This window comes from Eptatretus burgeri, chromosome 14, assembly GCF_056783735.1.
Source record: "Eptatretus burgeri isolate ZD-2024b chromosome 14, Ebu_testis_v1, whole genome shotgun sequence".
NCBI lineage: Eukaryota > Metazoa > Chordata > Myxini > Myxiniformes > Myxinidae > Eptatretus > Eptatretus burgeri.
The window spans coordinates 75,289,558-75,308,047 of NC_140974.1; the positions used below are offsets into that span (position 1 = coordinate 75,289,558).

General features: G+C 44.9%; 1 protein-coding gene across 3 annotated transcripts in view; it reads left to right on the forward strand.

The window, feature by feature from the left end:
• The window catches only part of LOC147013644 (voltage-dependent P/Q-type calcium channel subunit alpha-1A-like), a 316,279-nt gene that overhangs the window by 152,066 nt on the left and 145,723 nt on the right, over positions 1–18,490 (forward strand). For all 3 annotated transcript variants that reach the window (XM_085855714.1, XM_085855712.1, XM_085855713.1), the window contains exons 22-23: positions 5,802–5,934; positions 8,356–8,485. In XM_085855714.1, the coding sequence (XP_085711840.1) occupies positions 5,802–5,934; positions 8,356–8,485 (263 nt within the window). The remainder of the gene's footprint in view (positions 1–5,801; positions 5,935–8,355; positions 8,486–18,490) is intronic.

Here is an 18,490-nt window from a genome sequence, read left to right on the forward strand (position 1 = left end):
AAGCCATGTGTGGAGTTGGCCTTGGATGCTTGGAGTTCACCATAGGCAGAGAGTTTCGAGAGTAATGAAAGATGTCAGACTGTATCCATCCATCCATCCATCCATTGGGACCATACTCTGAGCAGAGCGTTGGTGCTGCCTAAGCAGTCTCCTTGGCTATTGGACACAATCCTGGACAGGTCGCCACTCAGACACAGGATACCAGCATGCTGGCACTCATTTTGCCGACCATGGAAGGATGACAGGCCGAGTCAACCCCACCTGGTATTAACTCAAAAGCCGAATGGGATTTGAACTCAGGACCCTAGGATTCCAAGCCTGCCACCCTAACCATTAAGCCAACACCAGGCTTACTGAGTGATGTAATAATGATATGAAGCTGAACACAGTGAAGTGTAAATTCATGCAGATTTGATTTCAACACAATTCAACATCTCCTGCTCACTTGGACGTAGATGATATCCCACTAGAAGTCGTTTCTTCTCTCAAACTCCTTGGTGTTATCATCCAAAATAATCTCAAGTGGGATCAACATGTACAACGTCTTGTAATGCTTTGCAGCATCTTTCATTTTATTTAGCAAATTGAAGAAGAAAAAAAACGAATCAAGGCTGATTATTTGGTTTTGATCGATATAATGTGGACGGATCGCCGGTTCCGGGTTTGGAGCGTCGAGAGGTCTCCTTAGGAGCTCTCTGCTGACGATCTCAAAGATAAGTTTCCGGTCGCTATTTGTCCCGTTTTAACTGTTTATTTTTCTCACGGACATGTTACTGTGTGTTCCTAGTTCGGATTTGTTTCAAAAATCGTGCTATTTTGTGAGTTTTTGGTGACATTGTCTTACCGGGTGTTTGAGGCCTATGCTTGATGCTTGAGGCCGAAGCTGAGGCCCACCGGTTCCCCTCGATGTACCACCGTTTTATTTGTTTTTTCTCCCCATTACCTTCAATTTCTATCTTCCCCACTTTCCAAACGTCCCCCATTTCTCCCAACGAATCTCTCTATTTCCTATCTTAAAATAAAAAAATATATAAAAATCCACCACCTTTCTCCTTATTCTGCTTCTTCTTCTTCTTCTTCTTCTTCTTCTTCTTCTTCTTCTTCTTCTTCTTCTTCTTCTTCTTCTTCATTGCCTCTTCTTCTTCCTCTTAATCTTCCTCCTCTTCTTCCTCGATTTTTTTCTACAACACTTCCATGAACTAATCTGTTGAAAACTCTCTCAAACATTAATAATAATAACAAAAACGATCTTATAATGCATCATCTTCCTCTCTCACACATGTGGTACTTTTTACTGTTTCATAATGCACGACTGTTCTGCTATTTTAACTGACTGCTCTCATTTCGACCTTTCCTTCATTCCTTGCCTAAAAAATCCAACTGTTACAGCGTTTCTTCTCTCCATTCTCTGAATTCGCCTGTATTGCATCCATCAAGAATTGTGTTAAATCGCATCTCTGACCTAAAACTTAAAAAAACCCCAGTTTGCTATGAATGTTCGCTTTTCATCAACCATTCTTTTTTTCTAACTTCAGTGCCAACTCACCCCTCTCACCCCTCATTCTCACTCTCAAAGCAACCATCCCACTCTTCTCCCTCCAAGCCTCCCTCGCACCTCTCTCCAAAATTCCCCCATCACCTTTGTCCCACCTTTCATCCCCCTCACTCATCCTTCTCAAAGTTGCCCCCCTCTCATCCACAAAGCTGCTTCCTTCCACTGCCCTCTCACCTCCATCTCTTCATTCCACCTCCTCAAAATCCTCAACTGCCTTCTTCCCCCTCTCTTGTCCCCACTCTCCCCCAGCACCACAGAGCCTTTTCTCTTCCTCATCCGGCCCCCTCCCCTAGCTATTCTGCAATACCCCACACTCTTTCAACAACCCTCCTTACCTCCCCTCCTCATCCCTTGTCCTACCTTCCCCCTCCCCCACCCCCTGCACCCAAAGCCTCCTCCCCTACCTCTTCATTAAAAGTGTGGACCTCAAATATCCGGGAACCTTCGCTCAAACCTTTCAGATCTTTCCATACAGGTTGCCACTGACAAACCAGACATAATCTGCAAACAGATACTTTCCTCCCCCAAGACGTGTCTGACTCCCAAGTATCTCTCCCTGGTTACTCCCTCCTCCGGTATGACAGACCTGAGCCTCGTCCTGGTGGAGGAGTTGCTCTCTTCATCAAAGACTCTATTCCTCACACTCCATGCACTGCCCTCACTCCCCCACACCCCCAGGAATACCTCTGGCTACGGCTTCCCCTCCACTCCCACCTCATGTTTATATGTGTACTGTGCCGTCCACCTAACCGTGATGACTCCATCAACACCTCACTATCCGAAAACATGGACCATCTTCTATCTTCTCATCCAAACTCTCTCTTCCTCTTATATAGCGACTTCAATTGTCATCATGCCAGTTGGCTAGGTGTGGGTACCTCTCTCACCTGTCATGGCACCTCAACAAAAGCTTTCTGCGACTCATTGGGACTGACTCAATCAGTCAACTTCCCTACCTGGATCTCCACCAATACTCTCTTCTGGATCCTTCTGGTACTCCATCTCTTCTAGATCTGATTTTGACAAACTTCCCTGACAATATCTGCTGCTCTTCCTCCGCTCCAATCGGTTCTTCTGACCACGTCCTTGTCAAAGTGGAAATCTCTCTGGCTATTATCAGAGAACCACCTCACCGCCGTCGAGTCTGGCATTTAACTCAAGCCGACTGGCAGGGTCTCCAAGCAGCCATCAAACTTATAGACTGGTCTCCTATCGCCACTTTCTCAAACATTAACTCATCCTGGGAATTCTTTCAAAGAAACTTGCTCTCCCTCATGCACAGATTTATCCCCTCTCGTTTTCAGTTGTCCTACCCTTCCTCCCGCCCTTGGTTTACTGAAGCTTGTGGTGAGCCAGTTGTCCTGAAACAACTTGCCTTTGCCTCATGGAAAGCAAACCCAACTGAGGGCAATCTTAGTTCCTTCCATAAAGCTCGGAACAAGTGTGTATCTACCCTCAGGAGAGCCAGAAAACAACATCTTTCTCAGCTCAAGTCTGAACTCTCAAACCTCTCTCCCTCCTCAAAATCCTGGTGGCGTCTAATCAAATCTGTTTCTGGTATATGTTCCCCCTCCATCCCCTCCCTTACCTCAAATGGCCGCACTGCTGATACCGCACGTGATAATGCTGAATGTCTAAACTCGGTGTTTGCAGCTAAATATTGTGTCCAAAACCCATCACTTTGTCTACCCACCTTACCCAGTCGCACCCAACTGTCCCTGGACTCTGTGTCCTTTTCTCCTGACAAGGTGGAGAGCTTGCTGTCAAACCTCAAGTCAGATTCTGCAACAGGTCCAGACGGCATCAGCCCACGTGTCTTCAAAGCCTGCTCTTCTGCTCTTGCTCACCCTCTCTCTGTTCTATTCACCCTCTCATTTGCTCAAGGTCATCTGCCATCTGCTTAGAAATCTGCAAACATCACTGCCCTGCACAAAAAGGTTGAAAAACAGATCCCTGCAACTACAGACCAATCAGCCTTCTCCCAATCATCAGCAAGGTTATGGAATCCATCATCGCTTCAGACATCTTATCCTTCCTCTTCTCCAATGGCTTGATTTCTGATCATCAATTTCGTTTCAGAGCAGGTCACTCTATCCTGGATATGCTGCTTCTGCTCTCCCAACAATGGATGGAGTCCTCAATGCCGGACAGGAAATCCGAGCCGTATCCCGGGACATATCACGTGCTTTTGACACAGTCTGGCACCCTGCCCTGCTCACCAAACTCTTCCCATGGTATCCAAGGCCATCTCCACTCATGGCTCGTAGACTTACTCTCCTGTTGCAGTCAACGTGTGACCCTAAATGGAGTTCTTTCATCCCCTCTTCCTGTCCAGGCTGGAGTTCCTCAAGGTAGCATTCTGGGCCCTGTTCTTTTTCTGGTTTTCATCAATGATCTCTCCGACTCTCTGGAAAATCCTCTATATCTCTTTGCCGACGACTCCACCCTCTGCCGTACCATCTGTCATCCCTCAGACCGGCAAGCAGCAGCTTCTTCGCTCACTGCAGATCTGGATAAAATCACAAACTGGTCCAACACGTGGAACATGTCTTTCAATCCTGACAAATCTCACACTCTCACTATGTCTCTTCGAAAGGACCGTTTAGAAAACCCCCCACATCCACTTTCTCAACAATCCTCTGGAAGAAGTCTTTTCTTTCAAGCTTCTTGGTCTCACCATCTGCCATGACCTTTCCTAGAAAAGTCACATTTCAAACCTCGCCTCCAAAGTCAGTCGCCGACTGGGAATCCTCCGTCGTGCTAAGTCCTTCCTCGGCCCCCCTGAGCTCCTGACCACTTACAAAGCTTTTGTCTGTAGCCTGATGGAGTACTGCTGCCCCCTCTGGCTGGTGCTCCTGCCTCCCACATTTCTCGGCTTCACGCTGTAGAAACCAGGGCATTTCAGATCATTGGCATCTTCCGCAATGAGGCTGAGTCTTTGGGCCTCTCACTCAATCACTGCAGGTCGGTCGGTGGTCTCTCTGTCTTCTACCGTCTCCTCTCCAGCCTGCCCCCCCCTGCTCTCTCTGCGATTTGTCCCCACCGCATTTCCTCAGTGCGCTCAACGTCAGCCAACAACCCCCTTCTGGTAAAACTACCAAAATGACGAATCACTGCTCATCTTCACTCTTTCATTCCTCTTTTTCCCGCCTTTGGAATAAACTCCCTCACTCTATTCTTTCCCATTCTTCCCTCCAGGCCTTCAAAACAGCTGTTCACCACCACCTCTTATCATCCCCCATCCAAATGCTCGATCTTTTCTACCCCCGATAATCCACCCAAGCCCACTTCCTTCAAATTCCCTGCTTTCCTTCCTGAAAGTCCCTGTAATGTCCATCTTCTCTTCGCCATGTTCCCCGTCCCATCCCCATCCCTCTCCCTCCCACAGATCACCTAATGTGTCTGTTCCCCACTGTTTTTTCCCTCCCACTCCCTCCCCCTCTTGTCTCATGCCCCCTTGATGTGCGTTGTGTGTTAGCTCTCACACGAGCCTCGACAAGGTATACAAAAAAAAGAAAAAAAGTATATTCTTCCGGTGCTTGAATTTGGAGCACTTGTGTGGTCTTCTGGCGTTACGTATTATTGTTTTTCTGAACATCTTCCCCTCTGGTGAACTTTTGAACACTTTCTGTCACCTCACTTTCTGACAGGTGTACTTTCATCACCACTCAAATTGCTAAATCCTTGCTCACTCGTGAGCGGCATCACCATCTTTTGCCCCAAGCTTGACGTACGATGTCCGGTCACAGCTTAAGAAATTCCCAACAATTACATACGCCCCAAATAGGAACTCAAAGGTGTGAACAATCTCCTGTTCCTTTTGATTCAATTGTTAAAAGCTCATCTTTAGATTGCCGTACTGTATTTATTACTTTTCATTCTTATACATCATTCATTTTTTCATCAATCTGTCTGGTTATTTCATTGTGTGATTATTTATTTTATTCTTTTCACTAGTAGTTTTATATTTTATGAATATCATTTTTTTCATTTTGTTTTATATCGGTAGAACTGAACTTTTTTTTCGTTCTTCGACTACTAGTTGTGAATATCTTTGAATAAACCGAAATCTTATCTTTTAAAAATATTTTTTAAGTAATAAATATTGGGAGTGCGGCAGAATGTAAGCATTTTGATAAGACTTTATGGTGTGGAAAACAAAGCCTTATGTGATGAAGAGTTGACAGAAGCAGAACGATGTCAATCACTCTGCTTAAAGAATGTTTTTTTTTTTTTGAATTCCCAGATGCAGATCCATTTTCGCTGGAGAAGAAGGATGAAGAAGAGAAGGAGGATGTAGAGGAGAAGGAAAATGATGATGAAGGACCAAAACCTATCGTTCCCTTCAGCTCCATGTTTGTCTTCAGTACAACGAACCCGTAAGACCTGTGATGACAATGAGTTGAATCAATGACGTCGCACTCTTAGCAAGTAATCTCAGAGGCCATTTAATTATTTTGAAGATATTGGTGAAGGTAAGGGAGACATTTAGAAGGGCACCATATGAACACATCCTAATTGTTGATGTGAACTTGTTTTTTTTTGTCCATTTTAAACTTGGGGAGTTAATGTTAAAGGAACATTATAATTCCGATTCAGCAAGTTTCTGTTTTCAAAAAAAACATAAAACATGACTTTTGTTCTACTGGTATCAGGAAAATCACGTATCAGTAAGAAAAAGTATCACACCGACTGGAAGTTATGTTGAAAAACGACTGAAATCTGTGCTGAGTTTTGGCTGGTGCAGGTACATTCATTCATTCATACATTCAATGCAGTCAAATCAAAACAACATTTATTTCCTTCAATAATAGCAGCAGGGCATTCATTGATCAATTGTAAAGTACAGTCATGCACAGCTTAACGACGTTCCGGGCAACGACGGATCGCATATACGACGGATCTGCCAGCTCTGAAAAAAAAATAAAATAAAATACAAATGTAGCTGAAAAATTCCTATCGCCGAGTGATGTAGCCGACGTAGCGCTGCCAGTTGTATAAAAATAGCATGTACAATTATGTACGCTGTACAGTACATAATACCTCATAATGATAATAAATGACAGTGTGGCCCCGTTATAATGCGATCGTTGAGGTCCATAAAATGTCATCGTGAAAAAAACAGGATTGTGCTGAATCGGGATTCAAGGAAATCGGCTTTCAAACTGAACCAATGTTTCCACGTTTACCTTCTAGCAAGTAAATTACCTTTGAATTGAAGAATTCCACAAATAAATCGTTGTTGTTAGTCTAAATTAAAACACCAATTTGTTTTTAGTGAAGCTTTTTATGTTGTTAAAACAATCGCACTGTACCGAAAATATATATCACAATTGACCTGTGCTCGTTTCTTCATTTGTAAATTATAACATCGATGCAATGATTATGTATTTATAAAGTCCAAACGTTATTTATTCACCTTTCTAGAATTATCGATGCGAGAGTAGATTGTAAGCTGCCGCTAACAACACCGATGGCTGTCATGAACAGCACAAAGGTAAAACTAACGCGTCTTCAGTCTCTCTTGGATGTGTGTTACAATTGCCGACAGTATTCAGTACAGTAACATGCTGTACAGGTTTGTATCCGAGGAGCAATAGGCTATACCATATAGCCGAGGTGTGTAGTTTTGTGTAAGTACGATGTTCGAAAACGAAAACGAAAAAAAATGATGTTCGCACAACAACGACGTCGCTTAACGACGCGTGTCTCAGAACGTAACCCCGACGTTAAGTGGCGCATGACTGTACTTTTTGACACTTCCTTTATCGATGTAATGGCATTTAGGTGGTCATGAGATGATTAGTAGTTGAATCCTCTTACACTATCTTATGATTCAAGGTGTTCAAGAAAACAATGAGAATTTTTGGATGTAAATTCAATCGTTCATTTCATCGATGCATTTAGAAATGCAGAAATGGGAACTGAAGATTAAAATGTATCATAAAGGTATAGCCATCCTCTTTGCTCATCTCAACTAGCTTGTATTTCAAGGTCTTTAATACACCCCAAATCATGTAAACAGCATTTAAAATCAGAACTATTTCATTCTCACCTTCGCCTTTATTTCCTTTCATTTATTTATGTACATCCATTCACATACACATCACTTATCAACTATGGGCTCTATTTATATTGGCATTATATTTAAGGTAGCAGTAGTGGCTGCAAGCTTTCTTTAGCTACAAGTATTAAGCTGGCTGCCATATTTTTTTCTTTGGAGGCAGAGGCACCTATAATATGTCCTTTTCACTACCACGATCAATCTGAAACACAGGCAGTCACACTGGAAGGGGTTACACTCACATTATTTCCACTCTATTGTCAGTCATTGGTGGTACCTACTCCAAACTGGAACACACAACCTTCACATGCTGACTAATATTCAGCACCTCCTGACCTGCGCAAAGAAGGAAATACCTTGAATGTTCCTATCAAGCAATTCCATTCCGGAAATGAAGACAGCAGTCCTGAAGGCCTCCAGGAGTAACATCGTCTCAAGTATAAAGTCTAAACCACGAGAGGAACTTCAGTCCCTAAAGCGTCTGGGCCTCTCCGTGTGTGTGTGTGTGTGTGTGTGTGTGTGTGTGTGTGTGTGTGTGTGTGTGTGTGTGTGTGTGTGTGTGTGTGTGTGTGTGTGTGTGTGTGCGCGCGCGCGTGCGTGCGTGCGTGCGTGCGCGTGCGCGATCGCAATCTTGAGAGAATGATTGATGGCAAAAGAGAAGTATGGCTTTCTATTCTTCTTTCACTGTGTATATTTCTCTTCTTTCCCCTATTTTTATCCCTCTATATTTCTGCAGGATACGTCGAGGCTGTCATTACATTGTCAACTTCCGCTACTTTGAGATGTCTATCATAACCGTCATAGCAATGAGCAGCATCTCCCTGGCTCTTGAGGATCCTGTTCAAAATGACTCATCCTGGAACATGGTAAAGCCTGTTATTATTATGTCCAGTGCTCCGGCTTGGTTGTTTTATCATGTTTCTCCACCATATGTCATTTAATTTGTGATGTCTCACGAAATGATGTTTTAAATTAATACTCACGTACAGATTTGATGCTGCATGCCTGAAATGTTCAAAGCTTCACTGTAATGTATGTATAGTGCCTTGGCAGAATAGAATGAGCATGCATGATTGGAAACATGTCTCTTAACATCAGACAGTGCTTGAACCCGTGGTGGTATTGAATCAGTATTATTCGCGATGACATTCTGATCCAGATTTCCCAAATGTAGAGTCGATTGTCTTGCAGTTCTTGTATATTAGTTGGCAGAGATAAGTTTTTCCACAACTTCGATTCCATAAGTTTGTTAAATGGTGTTTATGTCAGACGCTATAGAAGAAGCTGCAGCCCATTTCATCCCTTCCAGGCAGAAGAGGTTTTGGACATATTCCATGTGGATATATGGAATATGTTTGGACATATTCCTAAAAACGATATGTAGCACGATATTTCAAACATGTATTGGGCCCGATATGTTCTCGTGGATCAGGCATTACCGAGTGACCTGCTAGTTGTTGAAGTACTTGCAGGAAATGTAACGAACTCCACACCTCTATGCTTGGTGTTGTTTTAATGGCTAGACTGGGGGGCTTGGGATCCTAGAGTCCCGAGTTAAAATCCTGCTTGGTTGTTGAATGAACACCAGGTGGGGTTGACTCAGCCTATCATCCTTCCGAGGTCGGCAAAATGAGTGCCAGCATGCTGGTATCCTGTGTCGGAGTGGCGACCCATCCAGGATTGTGCCCAATAGCCAAGGAGACCTCTTCGGCAGCACCAACGCTCTTAACTTGGATGCTTCCAAACTCTGGCAAAAGGATGGCTATCATACAACCCCCTAAATCACTCGCCATTTATTTGCAACGAAGCCTCGTGAATTTTTTCTGGAATGGCATGCACCATTTTTTTTGTGTTTGAGCATTTATTTGACTTTGAGCAGATTTTCTAATTGTCCCACGAGCAAAAGGCGGCCAAGGATTCGTGAACATTACGAGTAAAATACTGGCTTTTTGGCTGATCGTCTTGCATAAACATTTGTACAAAGAAGTCCTGTCTTGGTGGCCCCTGGCTTCTTGCTTGTTGTGGCAAGCTGGTAAGTTCAGGTGTGATTCCGAGCTGTTTCTTCTTGACGTGCAGCGAGTTGACACGTCCTTGCTGCCCTCCAATCAAAGTCTCTTAAATGCTCATCAGTTTCTCATTCCAGAATGAAACAAGGATTCATTCAAATTTTGTAATCTTATGTGTGAACCTGTGTGTTTTACAACAGCCTATTTTATCATGACTGCCAAATTAGATCCCCCTAACAATCCTTTATTACCTCCACCACCGAAGGTGGAAGGAGGTTATGTTTTCACCCTTGTCTGTTTGTCTGTTTGTTACTTGCAAAATCGAAGTTTTTTTTTCAAGTTTATTGGTTAATCGATTTTGTTTGTCTCTGTCTGTCTGTCAATCACCTACAGGTCACAATTTAAAACCGATCTACACGAAACTTCACCAAGTTGTCATCATTTTTTTATCCGATTGACTTGAGATTTGAACAGGATTTGCATACTGAGTCACTGAATTTGGAAACAAACTATTTTTGAGATCAAAAGGTCAAAGGTCAACTCAAGGCCAAACTTCTAAAATCAATTTTTTTTTTCTGAAAAATCGTCAATTTTCATCCGATTAACTTGAAAATTAAGCAGCAATTGCATAGTTCATCACTGAATTTGGAAACCAACTGTTTTTGAGGCAAAAGCTCGAAGGTCAATTCAAGGCCGAACTCCTAAAATCAATTTCAATCTGAAAAATAATCAATTTTCATCCAATTGACCTGAGCCTGGATTAAAAATGTCAATTTTTAATCGTAATGAAATGGAAAATTTGATGTATCCACGGCAACCATTGAAGAGGGGAGTAGATTTTGCAGGTATCGTGCTCTGCGCGATGTCTTTTTCTTCTTTGTTTGCTTGTTTGTTTGTTTGTTTGTTTGTGCACAGGATATCTAAAAAAAGTTGTGGACAGATTCAGTTCAAATTTAGTGGACAGGTGCGGTGTGTGACAAGGACGAACTGATTAGGTTTTGGTGAAGATCCGGATCCGAATCCGGATACGAGAATTTTTAAAGTGATTCTTCACCATTGAGAGAGAGGGTGAAACCGATATACTGTATTGCACGATATCTCAAAAAGTTGAGGACGGATTCCGACGAAACTTGGTGGATGAGTTGAGTAGGTGACAAGAACAAGCCGATTTGATTTTGGTTTGGGTCTGGATACAGATCCGACCCATCAGTGAGATACAAAACATGAACTGTTCAGCTTGGCGTAGGTATGCACTCTACCGAGTGCCGTTAGAGTTAATCCTGCGTTTGTATTGGTCCCGTGAATGTCAACAAAGATCCCATTTGTCACATTTCCTAATGACGTCTTTACATTGTTGCATGATGTCTGGTGTTGTTTTTAGTCTTGGCAGGGTGTCACAGTCACCCTCTCCACCAGCAAAGCCAGTGAGGAGGGTCGGTTTAGTTTCCGCCAACCCGACCATGCAGCAGGTAGCATTGGGTCACATGTTACCAGTGGCAGTCCCAAAAGACTGATCTGACTTATCTTCTTATTCTTCTTCTATACTATTAAATGAACAAACTGCCACAGTTTCCGAGACATGTGGCAGAGGGATGAGTCTGAGCTTTGGCACACATGTCCAGTATTGCTTTGGATTCCGAATGTCCCCTTTTGGAACGGATCCTTTATCGGAGTTCCGAGACAAAAGGGTCCAAAATTGCTATGATGGGTCCCCAACTTGAAACAGCCTGTAACCCCCCACCATACGAACACCGGACGAATAGTGTGGCGAGATGGAGTACGTGCAACCACTCAGCCAATAGCATGGAGACATTTCCAACCGCGTTCATAAAGTGAGGCCCTGTTTATTTCCTTCCAGTCCTTCCAGACTGTAGTGAGCATTCTGTAAGCCACAATATGCCGAAACGTAAAAATACATACACACGTGCAACAGCAGGTCGAAATAGGAAGCGCAGCTATCAAAAGAATATCTCACCACAAGCTCTCGGTGAATTGCAAGACTACAATGAGAGACCATTTCCCCCCATACGCAGCATTGGCAAGATGGACACCATGTGCTCTTCGTGTGGCGCGTACATGTGGAAAGCTGAACTGCATTCCGGTTGCCTCGGGGTGAACGCTAAATTATCCAACGGCTGTATGCAAGGAAAAATTGTTCTTCCCAACATCAGTGAACCACCTCCCCTCTTGCAACACCTTTTCACCGACTGCACACCTGAAGTAAGGGATTTTCGATCCAACATTCGGGCATACAACCCGAGTTTAGCGTTTGCGTCATTGCGTGTACAGGAAGATGTGTTACCTACAAGGGGCCCAGATACGTTCAGAATCTATGGCAGTCTTTATCATAGAGTCGGACATTTTTTTCTCGAGAATGGTAAACCGCCGAAGTTTTCGCAAATCTATATCTACGACACTGCTGACGAAATCGCTCATCGAACCGCATGGAACAGCGACCTGCACCGAGATTTGCTTCAAAAGCTACAGGCAGTAATACTGCATGACTGTAATCTGTTCGTAAGTGCTAAAAGCACGCCGCAGAATTACTGGAACGGGAAGAATATGATTCCATGAAAAGTCAACCCAATGACGGCTTCTCCTACACGGATAACATCGTTTACAGTAGACTGGGTTAGCATTAGTAAGTAGACTGCTTTTTTCGATAAGAGGCGCTCATTTCGCGATATACTACAGCATCACATCCGTGTTATGCTGCGCTTTGCTCGGGTTATCTTCAAGTTTAAATTGAATTCCATCCATCCATCAGGACCATACTCTGAGCAGAGCGTTGGTGCTGCCTAAGCAGTCTCCGTGGCTATTGGACACAATTCTGGACGGGTCGCCACTCCGACACAGGATACCAGCAAGCTGGCACTCATTTTACCGACCTCGTAAGGATGACAGGCAGAGTCAACCTCACCTGATATTAATTCAACAGCCGAGTGGGATTTGAACTTAGGATCCTCAGATCCCAAGCCCACCACTCTAACCATTAAGCCAACACCAGGCAATTAAATTGAATTAGCACTAGATTATTAAATTAGCACTTAAATCAAGTTATGATGAATTATCACCAAATTTGGTGAGGAAAAAAAAACAACCCCCCCACTGTCCTCTATTCCTCTAGTCTTGTCCTCTATTCTTGAGGTCCTTCTATGGTCACCATAGTTATAACTTCTTTTCCTTTTCTCTTGTTCCCATTTCTGTCTATAATCCTTTCTTTCATCTTCTGAGAGAGAGAGAGAGAGAGAGAGAGAGAGAGAGAGAGAGAGAGAGAGAGAGAGAGAGAGAGAGAGAGAGAGAGAGAGAGAGAGAGAGGGCGAGAGAGGGCGAGAGAGAGAGAGAGAGAGGGAGAGAGAGAGAGAGAGAGAGGGCGAGAGAGAGAGAGAGAGAGGGCGAGAGAGAGAGAGAGAGAGAGAGAGAGAGAGAGAGAGAGAGAGAGAGAGAGGGCGAGAGAGAGAGAGGGCGAGAGAGAGAGAGGGCGAGAGAGAGAGAGAGGGGGAGAGAGAGAGAGAGGGAGAGAGAGAGAGAGAGGGCGAGAGAGAGAGAGAGAGGGCGAGAGAGAGAGAGAGAGGGCGAGAGAGATAGAGAGGGCGAGAGAGAGAGAGAGGGCGAGAGAGAGAGAGGGCGAGAGAGAGAGAGAGGGCGAGAGAGAGAGAGAGGGCGAGAGAGAGAGAGAGGGCGAGAGAGAGAGAGAGGGCGAGAGAGAGAGAGAGGGCGAGAGAGAGAGAGGGCGAGAGAGAGAGAGAGGGCGAGAGAGAGAGAGAGAGGGCGAGAGAGAGAGAGAGGGCGAGAGAGAGAGAGAGGGCGAGAGAGAGAGGGCGAGAGAGAGAGAGAGCGAGAGAGAGAGAGAGAGAGAGAGAGAGAGCGAGAGAGCGAGAGAGCGAGAGAGCACCCATAGCTTGTGGTGAATTGCAGCAATTTATCCTTCCAGATTAGGCCAAAAAAAAAAATGTTGCATTGGCGTAACGGGTCACTGAAAAATAGGGTAGGTCGGTCGGGATCTTTTTTTTTTTTATTTTTTATTTTTTTTCCTAATAAATCCCTCCCAAAATCTCCCCCGGCTCGAGTACCACCCTTTTTGTCGGCGGGTTCTGTCCGAAACACTTCCGGGTTTTTGCGATCGCGATCGCAATCAACAAGATACTTGAAAACGATAGCAATAAAATAGGGTCGGCAAAATTTTTCGATAGCAAAAAAACAAAAAAAAAAACGTAGGGTCGGCGGAATTTTTAGGGTCGAGCGGGTTACGCCAATGCAACATTTTTTTTTTTTTGGCCTTATCGATCCACCACCTGATTACAGTGGGCTACTGTTTACATTTGTTTCCAAATCGTCATTCATTTTGGAAACGTAATGTTGCTGTTTTAGATAACCCCTCTTTTAGGTGTGCTTTTGAAAGTGTATGGTCCTGCTTGCTCAATTGCAAACCCCAGTTTATATATCAGCAGCCATGGTAAGGCAACGCAAAGGTCCAAAGGTCTTTCTGTCAACAGTATTGTGGGTTTTTTTTTTAACTACACACGAACGTAGAGCAGCGGTTGAGTTTGAAAAAATTATCTTGAAGGTCCAAATGAATTAAACAACCCACTCTGACCTCCAACAACAATTGAGACTGCAGGAGAAGAAGTGCTTCCTTAGTAATCTAATTGACATAACCAAACCCAAGGAGCACTAATAAGATTGCGTTTTCAGGACCTCAACGATTTGGATGCTCCAACCCATTTTAACTTTTATTTGGAATGTAAGTTTCCTCATCCCCAAATGACCAGTCTGAAATGCCTTGACAACTCTTTCGTCACTCACCCTGAAGGAATGAAGAAGGAAGTCATACTTTTTTTTTCGTCCAAGCTTTGTCCAATCGATGGAAGTTGATTTTAATCATCTCATTTGCTTGATGGTATTTATACTTTAATCCTGGAGCAAAGGTCAAGCCTGGAGAACTTTCCAATGCCCTTAAAAGTCTTGGCAAAGGGAAATCACCTGGCCTTGATGGATTGCCAACAGAGTTATTTGAACTCTTTTGGGATTTAATTGGACCTGAATTGCTTTTGGTCTTCCAGGAAAGCCTGGAGAAAGACAAATTCCCATTTCCAATGAAGCTGCTGGAGAGTGGTACTTACCCTGCTCTCCAAGAAAGGCGATCCCTTGCTCACTGCACAGTGATGGCCGTTGTTATTGCTGTGTACTGATTACAAGTTTTTCTCCAAAGCCATTGCCTTGTACTGCATGTCTCTCACTTCTGTTAAAAGGCATTTTGCATCTTGATCAAACCTGTTGCATTCCAGGTTACAACATACCTGACAATATTTCTGTTATTCATGATCTGATAGGTGGATGTAAGATTTACCATGAAAATTATATTTTAACATATCTGACACCAGATTTGGTGGCCAAATCGACTCTTAAGTGGCCCTTCCGAGTCTGGGAGGTCGGTTGTTCAAACCCCATCTGAGTCAAACCAAAGACTTTAAAATTGGGACATGCTACTTCCTTGATTGATGTTCAGCATTTAAAAGGGTAGTGTATTGACAAACCACCAAGTATAACCAGGCCAGGTCAGGTATGGGAGCATGCGCCGGAGCAGCGCGTTGCTGCGTCCACTTTCCGCCGGTGCTCCAGAGAACTCTGTCTGACCACCCCCCAGGCAGATGCCTGGCCAATCTCCATCTCCTTGAGATGCTGATCAACCTGTTGCAACCATAAGGCACGTGGTCGGCCCATTGGCCTCCACTCACGAGGCTCCCTCACTGAGAGAATCTGATGAGCAGGATCAGCGTCAGGAAAATGAGTCACATGTCCATACAGCCGCGGCTGACGCTCATGGACTATGCAGGTAACAAATATCATTTGAGTCTCCTTCAGCAACCGCTCGTTGGACACAAAGTCTGACCAACGAGAGCTAAGGATTATCTGAAGAGACCTGGTACCAAAGGAATTAAGTCTCTGCCTCAGATCCCTGGTCAGAGAGCAAGTCTCACATCCATAAAGTAAGATTGGAAGCACCAATGACCTGAAGACTTGGACCTTCATCCTCCCACATAGGTACCGGCAGCGCCACACCCCATGTTCCAATGAATGCATGACTCCCCAGGCCGCACTCAGACGTATGTTGACCTCTGGCTCACAGCCAACAGAGACGTGAATTTCCCTGCCAAGGTAAGTGAATCTCTCCGTGACCTCAACATCCTCACCATAAACTGGTACAGACAGGATAGCAGCATCCAAGATGTCATTGAAAGCCTGGATCTTCGTTTTGATCCAGGAAACCCGTAATCCCAGTGGCTCCGACTCTTCATTCAGCACCTCGAGGGCCCCCAAAAGGATATCTAGAGTCTCCGCAAAGATGACTGCATCATCTGCGAAATCAAGGTCAGAGTTCTTGACATTCCCAAATGATGCACCACAGCTTGATCTCTCCGACAACCTCCCCAGAATCCATTCCATACAAGTGCTGCAAAGTGTGGGGGGCAGTTTATACCCCTGACAAACTCCAGTAACAACTGGAAATAAGTCAGAGATCATACCACCACATATCACAGCACTCTCAGTCCCAGGGTATAGTTGAGACGTCATATTGATCAGTTTTGGTGGCACCCCACAGAGACCAAGAATCCGCAAGAGGGCACCCCGATTCACTGAATCAAACTCTTTACAGAGATCAACATAAGCTGCAAGCAGCCCCTGCCGAAACTCTCATCTACATTCGGTGAGGACCTGAAGAGCAAGGATAGATAGTCAATCGTTGACCTCGTTGGTGTTAAGCATCACTGCTCTGGATGCTGGTGCTCAAGCAGATGGTGGCGAACCCGATCAAGAATTATCTGAGGAAAGACCTTGCCCGGCACTGAGAGCAGCGTCACCCGTCGGCAGCCATTGCAGTCTTGGCGATCACCCTTCCATTTCCAGAGAGGGACAACAAGGCTCCTCTTACAGTCAGTTGGGATGATGCCTGTGTTCCAGGCAGAGCACAAAACTGCATGCAACGGCATGAGTGCAGCATTTCCACCAGCCTTGAGAAGGTCAGCAAGGATGCCACATATCCCAGGAGCTTTACCCCATTTCAACCAGTTCAATGCAGCCTGTGTTTCCACAAACAAAAGTAGACCACATTTGATTGGAGGGTTAGCAATCGGGATTGTAACACCCCTGCCGTCCAACTCGTAAGCGGATGGATCAGCCTGGTACAACCACTCAGTAACCGGCCCAGTGGGCCTTCACTTCAGACTCATCTGTCAAGAGCCTACCAACCTCTGCTCTCACTGCAGTACACCGAGGGATGGGTTTGGACGAATGCAATGCGTGAATTCCCCTGTAAGCAGAATGAGAATCACTTTACCGCAGGTGATGCTCTACCCCCTTCACAGATTTTTGCACATAGGCTTCGTTGTCCACCCTGAGTTCATGTGCAGTTTTACGCCTCAGCTCCCTGAACAGCTCAGCTCTGCCAGTCAGCCTGGCCCTGGGACGCTATTCAATGGTATCCAGTGTCCCTTGAGAGTCAAAATTGTTCTTCGTCCTCCGGTGAGTTCCAAGGTATCGACTGGCAACATCCAGGACGGTGGTCTTGAAGGCACTCCACAACTCTTCAGGATCCCCCAAAGCACCCAGACCCCCTCAAAATCTCCACTCAGTTTGTTTGCAAACTCCTCAGCTACCCTCTCATCCTTGAGCTTGCCAAGATCCAGCCGAGGCTGGGATGGTACCATTCTCCTGGATTTAATTTGCAACTTCAGAGTTGCTGCAGCAAGCCTGTGGTCAGTATTGAGGAACTGAGCACTCCGGTAGACCCTGCAGTTCTGGGTCATCCTCCAGCAACCATCAATGAGCACAGGGTCAATCTCCTTTGCCACACCACCAGCGTTGGAATACCAAGTCCAGCGATGAGCCTGCAGGCGGTGAAACCATGAACCAGCCACCCTAAGTCCATGACTTCTTGCAAAGTCGAGGAACTTCGTGCTATTCTGGTTCTTTGACAGGTTTTGTTTTTCATCTTGCTGGGTGTCCATATCATACACCCTCCTCACCCAGAAACTTGGTTGGGGAGATGGTTTAGCTGCCGACAACCCAACCATGGAACAGGTTAGTACAGGTTTACATAGTACCTGTAGCAAGTCACAGTTCTTTTCTGATCTGACCTGACCTGACACAATTATATCCCTTACCAGGAAACTGTTTCCGCAGCATCAACGCTCTGGAAAGAGCATGGCACATCAACAACAACACTTTTTTGTCTCAACAATTAATGTGTGCCCCCCCCCCCCGCTTTTGTGTTGAAAGAGAGGTACCCCCCCCCCCCTTGCACCCCTTCAGAGTACCTTTCATAACTTCTTGTCTGGCTTTACTGTGAGAGGATTAACCCAACTTATAAAGAGCATTGCTCATGCTGAACCATTCAGGTAATGTTGCTTGGATGATGCATTGGTTGTACAATTCAGTAAAGTTTCATCAGCTGAAATCAAATGGACTAAAACAGAAGCATTGTAGCTTGAACCCTCTACCCATCCCCCATCCCCTCACTCCCTATCTCCCCTTCTCTCTCCACAACTATTACTTGGAGAAGGGATTAAATTTTTGGGGTTTTTCCTTGGTCCTGGTAAATTTGAGGCTTAACTGGAAAAACCTGCCCAGACGTATCAAACTGATTTTACTGAAATGGAAAGGCCGACTCTGCCAACCGTCTTATTGAGGCAGAGTATATATATGGTGTGTGTGTGTGTGTGTGTGTGTGTGTGTGTGTGTGTGTGTGTGTGTGTGTGTGTGTGTGTGTGTGTGTGTGTGTGTGTGTGTGTGTGTGTGTGTGTGAAAGGTGTGAGGCAGGAGCACCAGCTCAGAGGAGAGAGCAGTATTCCATCAGGCTCCATA